The 6,544-nt window shown below is 42.5% G+C and overlaps 1 protein-coding gene across 4 annotated transcripts in view; it reads left to right on the top strand.

Annotated features, from left to right (window-relative positions):
• Nucleotides 1–5,693, top strand: part of LOC113023543 (protein NLRC3-like) — a 27,964-nt gene extending 22,271 nt beyond the window's left edge. For 3 of the 4 annotated variants that reach the window (XM_080302269.1, XM_080302268.1, XM_026169625.2), the window contains 2 exons: nucleotides 3,217–3,263; nucleotides 3,405–5,693. In XM_080302269.1, coding sequence (XP_080158395.1) covers nucleotides 3,217–3,263; nucleotides 3,405–3,931 — 574 coding nt within the window. In that variant the 3' untranslated portion in view covers nucleotides 3,932–5,693. Of the gene's footprint in view, nucleotides 436–3,216; nucleotides 3,264–3,404 lie in introns of those variants that run through there. The other variant, XM_080302270.1, reaches the window with a different exon arrangement.
• Nucleotides 5,694–6,544: the final 851 nt, after the last annotated feature.

The raw sequence follows: 6,544 nt of genomic DNA, 5'->3' as shown, positions 1-6,544 counted from the left end.
GAAGAAATACATTTAGAGACGATGTAACAAACTTGTTATCATAAGATGGTTTATGTGTATTTATGTTCAGTTTTTAACCACTTTTGAATTCTTTATTTTGTCTTTTAACTTACAGTTACTTTTCACAATGAATTCACAATGTAAATCGAATTGACTATCAAACTAAAAAGCATGTCACACAGCTTGAGTGTCTGTTTGCTGTTCATTGTATACACTCTCTGCTGCTGTGTTTGTTCTGTGTGTGGATGCTGCACTGACTCAAATTTCAGAAGTCATGTACAGTCGTGGCCAAAAGTTTTGAAAATGACATAAATATTAGTTTTCACAAAGTTTGCTGCTTCAGTGTTTTTAGATCTTTGTGACAGTTGTTTCTGTGATGTATCAAAGTACATAGGCTTTTATTGACAATTACATAAAGTTTATACAAAGAGTGTGTATTTGCAGTGCCGGTGATTCTATTTCAAGACCTCTGTCAATCAGCTTCTGGCCCAAGTCCTGACTGATGGCTCCCCATTCTTTCATAATAAATGTTTGGAGTTTGTCAGAATTAGTTGGGTTTTGTTTGTCCACCTGCTTCTTGAGGACTGACTACAAGTTTTCAATTGGATTAAGCTCTGGTGAGTTTCCTGGCCATGGATCCAAATGTCAATGTTTTGTTCCTGAAGCCACTTAGTTATGACTTTGGCCTTATAGCATGGTGCCCCATCATGCTGGACAAGGCATTGTTTGTCACCAAACTGTTCGTGTATGGTTAGAAGAATTTGTGTCGGTGGATGTTTTGGTACTATTCTTTATTCATGGCTGTGTTTTTCAGCAAAATTGTAAGTGAGCCCACTCACTGAAAAGCAGCTCCACCCATGAACGTTCTCAGGATGCTTTGCTGTTCACGTGAGACAGGACTGATGGTAGTGCTCACCTTTTCTTCTCTGGACAATCCTTTTTCCCAGATGCCCCAAACCATCAGAGAAAATGACTTTACCCCTCAGCAGTCCACTCGCTGTACTTTTTTGCAGAACATCAGTCTGTCCCTCATACTTTTGGGGGCGAGGGGAGAAGTGGTTTCTTTGCTGCTGTTCCTGATACCAGGCCATCCTCCAAAAGTCTTCACCTCACTGTGGATGCAGTGTTAACCATGATTAACCACAATGATTTCAAACCTCACCCAGTAGCGGTTTTAGATACGGGCGACACGGGCGGTTGCCCGGGGCGGCATCGTGGTGGGGGGCGGCATCACGGGCATCGGCAAAAAAAAAAAATGCTCATACTCATGCTGCCCTGACGTCATGCCAGCGCACATCGGGAATGGCATAGGCAGCGATTGGTTTTCTATCGCCCATTTGCTGGGAGTAAGGGCGCCCTCCGTTTTCGAGCTGCGCCTGCTGCTTGCGGCACAGGGAGGAGAGGGCGGGGCGGTGGGGGATTCTCTGACCAGCTGGAGCAGCATCTAATAACCAACTAACAAAATAAAAAAAAATAAAAACAAACCAACAAACACGAAAACACCAGACATCATGATACAGACTTGTATTTTGCACCGATGTTTTTTTCGAAATTCTACATGCGAAAAGTGAGCGCGAGAGCCCTCGGTGCGCCTGCGCACTGCTGAAGTCAAAGTAAACTTTGTCATCTCTGCTACAGACAGTCCAGCATATAGAGAGACGAGACGATGAGGCTCCAGTTACAGCAGTGCAAGTAAACAAACAATAAATATAAGAAGAGTAAGAAAATAAATCTACACTTTAGGACTCGGGGGTAAAGGATCAATAACAATTTAAAATTTACAGTTTGATGATTTAAAGTCTCACACAACCCGTTGAAAGGGGCGGGGCCTGCTGCTTCCAAATAGAGCACATTTCATTCATAATGTTTTAAATCCAAGCCCATTGTGTATTCATGATTTGAATCCTGGGTTGTCTTAAATCTCAGAAATACACCTTAGACAAAGTGAATCTGTGAACTAAGGTGTAGGTTTATTAGGTTATGTTGTGGTGATCCTCGGGTTGGGGGATGGGTGTTCATACTGGAGTGCAAAATTAAAACCAATGGAAGATGGACAAGAAAAGTTCAAAGCCATCAGGTCCTCAGTTTAGAAAAAAGAGAAAAGAGGAGGAGAAATGAGCAAAAGATGCAGGTAAGCAGATGTGTCACTGGATAATGGCAGGTCATCCTGAAACAATCAGAATCAGAATACTTTATTAATCCCTAAGGAAATAATGTGGGTTACAGTTGCTCCAAGAAGAAATGGTAAAAAAATAGCAACAGTAACAGACTAAACTCCAAACATTATGTTACAGATTTTAATATTAATTAGTCATTGTCAATTGTTGATTTGTCCTGTTCTCGTTGTATGACGAATTATGATGGCTGTTTGGTAGCCGTTTGCATACTATGCATAGTCTCTCTCTCTTCATATGTGTGTGTGTTTTTCTCTGGTGAAATTCAGTATGGTTCCGACAACAGTTTTATGTTAATGTACAATCCTTAATATGGTGTGTGTGTGTGTGTGTGTGTGTGTGTGTGTGTGTGTGTGTGTGTGTGTGTGTGTGTGTGTGTGTGTGTGTGTGTGCGTGTGTGTGTGTGTGTGTGTGTGTGTGTGTTGTTGGGGGGTGCGCCAAAGGGAGTGTTCGCCCAGGGCACCAAACAGGCTAGGACCGCCACTGACCTCACCCACATTTTAACAATTCCATTGCGCTATTCTAACTTGATCAGCATAACATAATGATCTCCAGCCTTGTGCTCGTCAACATTCTCACCTGTGTTAATAAGAGGATCTCAGCAGGTCCTATTATGGCAGTGATGGAAAGCAGTGGAATTGTGGTTTTTTTTCTAGGGGGGGGTTAGTTTACATGGCGAAGAGGGACTTTGAAATTCATCTGATCACTCTTTCTCACTCTCAAAACTTTTGTACACCACTGAACAGTAACCACACTGACACAAAGAGATGGAAAACAGCTGGCAGCAAAGGCAGAGAGGTGTCTTTTCCAGCTAAGCAGAAGAGGAATATAAAGATAATGAAGGTCACAGTTTGAATCAGTCACATTTCAGTCAATACAGTGGTGCACTGACAGATCCAGGATCAGTCCAAATCATCAGCAGTGTATTTGTGAAAATGTTGGACTGTTCCTTTATCAGTGTCTATCAGTCTGTGTATGAGAGCCATGTAATGTCCATGTGTGCATGCTGACTGTGCTGCTCTGACCCCCCTCCTCCTTTCAGGGTGGAGCCTGCTGGAGAACAATGGTTGACACCAGGTCTGAGGAAGTGTAAGTGTGTTTTTAATGGGATTCATGAAAACAAAGCAGCACACATTCACATCTCTGATGTCAGGAGTCATCAAAGTGTCAATCAATGAACAGATGATGGATCAATAACTGCAGCTGGATTGTGTTTGTTCTCTCCATCAGATTCCTGTCAACTCACAATCGACACAAACACAGTGAACACAAAGCTCCAACTGTCTGACAACAACAGGAAGGTGACACATGTGGAGGAGGTTCAGTCGTATCCTGATCATCCAGACAGATTTGATGTTTATCATCAGCTGCTGTGCACAAATGGTCTGACTGGTCGCTGTTACTGGGAGGTCGAGTGGAGAGGATGTGTTCATATATCAGTGAGTTACAGAAGAATCAGAAGGAAAGGAAACACTAAAGACTGCGTGTTCGGATGGAATCCTCAGTCCTGGACTCTGAGCTGCTCTGATGATGGTCCTCAGTCTCTCAGGCACAATAACAGAACAACATTTATCTCCTCCTCCTCCTCTGTCTCTAACAGAGCAGCAGTGTATGTGGACTGTCCTGCTGGAACTCTGTCCTTCTACAGAGTCTCCTCTGACACTCTGATCCACCTCCACACCTTCAACACCACATTCACTCAAACTCTTTATCCTGGGTTTTGGTTCTATCCTGGTTCCTCAGTGTCCCTGTGCTGAGTGGAGTGTAAAGAGTGTCGTCCTGTTAGAGAAACACTCTGACTGTTGGATAGATAGTTCAGTCTGTACATGTCTGTCTCTTTCACGCAGAAACACGTTTTCAGATTCATGGATTCAATCAGTTGATGTTTTAAACTCTTCTAAATGATTGTAAACTTCTTGCTCTTCAGTCCTTTAAAGATGGAAGCTCCCATTATTCCAGGATCCACATGTTGTTTTTCTGTCTTTTTCCACTAAAAGCTTCACAGTGAATATCAGTATGTTGTGTTTCTCTGAAGCTCTGTTGTTCATCTCTTCATCTGAGCTATCACCCTCCCCTTGCTGTTCAACTGAGAACAAGGCACAATTTGCAATTGCATTAATCCAGGGTTCATTTCTCTCTCAACCGGAAGAATGGAAAGAGACGACGAGGAAGACCCAAAATAACATGGAGGTAGGGCTGGGCCATATTATACCGTTCACGGTAATACCGGTATAATGTTAGGCAACGATAGGAAAATGAAATATCGCGATAGAATATGAGTAAAACACGCATGCGCAGTGCCTTTGTTTTCATACGCACATGGCCGATTGTTGAGTGAAACAGATGAACCAGAATTGGTTTGTAAAAATGGTGCAACTTCAGTGATGTGGAACTGGTTTGGTGTTTGTCCGTCAGATACACGACAAAGCACATTTTTTTGCAGAACATACAAGCGGCCGTCGTTATTGTCATATTTGTCGGATTAAGATGCTCTTAAATCTGGAAGTAATCTGGGTCCTAAACTCCGTATACTTCAGGTCAAACGAACACTGCAGCATCACTGAGAGTTAAAAACTGTCTAAATTCTTTCATCTTTAATAAAACGATCAGCATTGCTGCTTTACCAGGTGTAACTATGAAGTTTAACTTCCAGGCATCCATGAAAACAAAATGTATTACATTTAACGGAGTTAGAAGTTAGCAGGAAGCTAGCGGAAGTTAGCTCGCTAGTTTCGCTAGTTACCTAAGCATGATATAGCATGTTCTGACTGAGAGATTTCTGAAAAAAATCAAACGTACAGCTCTGCTATCACTTCCAACATAAATGAAGACAGGAAACTAAACAGCAGTGACGTTTGCAGGGTTACTGAAGTTGGGCTAGCTGGTATATATTGATGTGCTACGTGATCGCTAGCAACACAGCTATGTTAGCATAACATAAACAGTGAAGCTGGAGGACGAACACTAACACTTTTCCACTTATAAAAGTTAACGTTAAGGTTCCTGATAGTTAAAGACAAATGCAATCGCATGGCAGGATGCTGTAAACGGACCAAACTTCAGTCAGGAGAACAACTGAGATAATCCATCCACAATACGAGGTTAGTCATTAATATACTGCAACAACATGGGAATAGAGCAGCTGCCTGAGAATTCAACATTAATGAATCAATGGTACAGAAGTGGAGGAAGCAAGAAGAATGAGTTTAATAAAGTTTGATTTATCTGACTGCTTTGTTTTGCTTAATGTGCCGTATAATCCCGTGCACCTTATGGTCCGAAAAATACGTACTGCACACTGCAGTTTAATGTTGCAAAGCACCTCTTTTTAACTTCAGTGGATATTATACATGGTTATGCTCAGGATATGTCAGCCCATTTCTACTGGAAATGCCTTTTGGTTAAACTTTCAGCAAGGAATTTGCATTTGCACTGTTACATTTTTATAAAGCTTTAATGTACATAAAAACCAGCTTCTTGTTTAAGTGAAAATAAATGGAAGGTTGTCTTTTTGCGCTAGTAATGTTGTGGAGTTGTATTTTGTCTCGCATCAATTATATCGTCAGTTATATCGTTATCGCAAATTTTCAAATATATATCGTGATAAATATTTTTGGCCATATCGCCCTGCTCTACATGGAGGAGGACTTTCCTTGAAGTCCTTATCCTCCCTCGCTGGTGTCTGACACCAGCGAGGGAGACCCAGCAACACGCTCAGACACAAACTGGTTCATCACAAAGACAAAACTCCAAAACACAGTCTTAACAATGTGGTGTATGCTGTACAGTGCAGCGAGGAATGCCCAGACCTCTACATCGGAGAGACCAAACAGCCACTTCACAAGCGCATGGCACAACACAGAAGAGCCACCTCCACAGGACAAGACTCAGCTGTCCATCTGCATCTAAAGGTCAAAGGTCACTCTTTCGAGGATGCCAATGTTCACATTTTGGACAGAGAGGACAGATGGTTTGAAAGAGGAGTGAAAGAAGCATCTATGTCCACTGTGAGCGACCATCTTTGAACAGAGGCGGTGGTTTACGACACCAACTCTCTGCCATCTATAATCCAGTTTTGAGATCCCTTCCCAGACGCCTTAACACCCACTCACATCCTGGGCCATCTGACCTCAGGAATTCGCATGATAAGGTGGGGCCAGGTTTCACAATGAACTCACCCAAAACTCTGGCTGATTGGGACCCACACCCAGTTTCACACCTTGGCTCAGGTGATTAGAGGATCATCAGGGGGTTCTTTGTCCCTCTGTGGGGGGTCACTCCCACTAGGTTTATATCTGGGACTCTCCACCATTTGACCTTAGAATTGAAGAAGCTTCTCGGATGAGAGGTGAAACGTCTTCAAGCAACTT

Source organism: Astatotilapia calliptera, chromosome 6, assembly GCF_964374335.1.
Source record: "Astatotilapia calliptera chromosome 6, fAstCal68.1, whole genome shotgun sequence".
Classification (NCBI taxonomy): domain Eukaryota; kingdom Metazoa; phylum Chordata; class Actinopteri; order Cichliformes; family Cichlidae; genus Astatotilapia; species Astatotilapia calliptera.
This window is presented reverse-complemented; position numbering and strand designations above follow the sequence as displayed.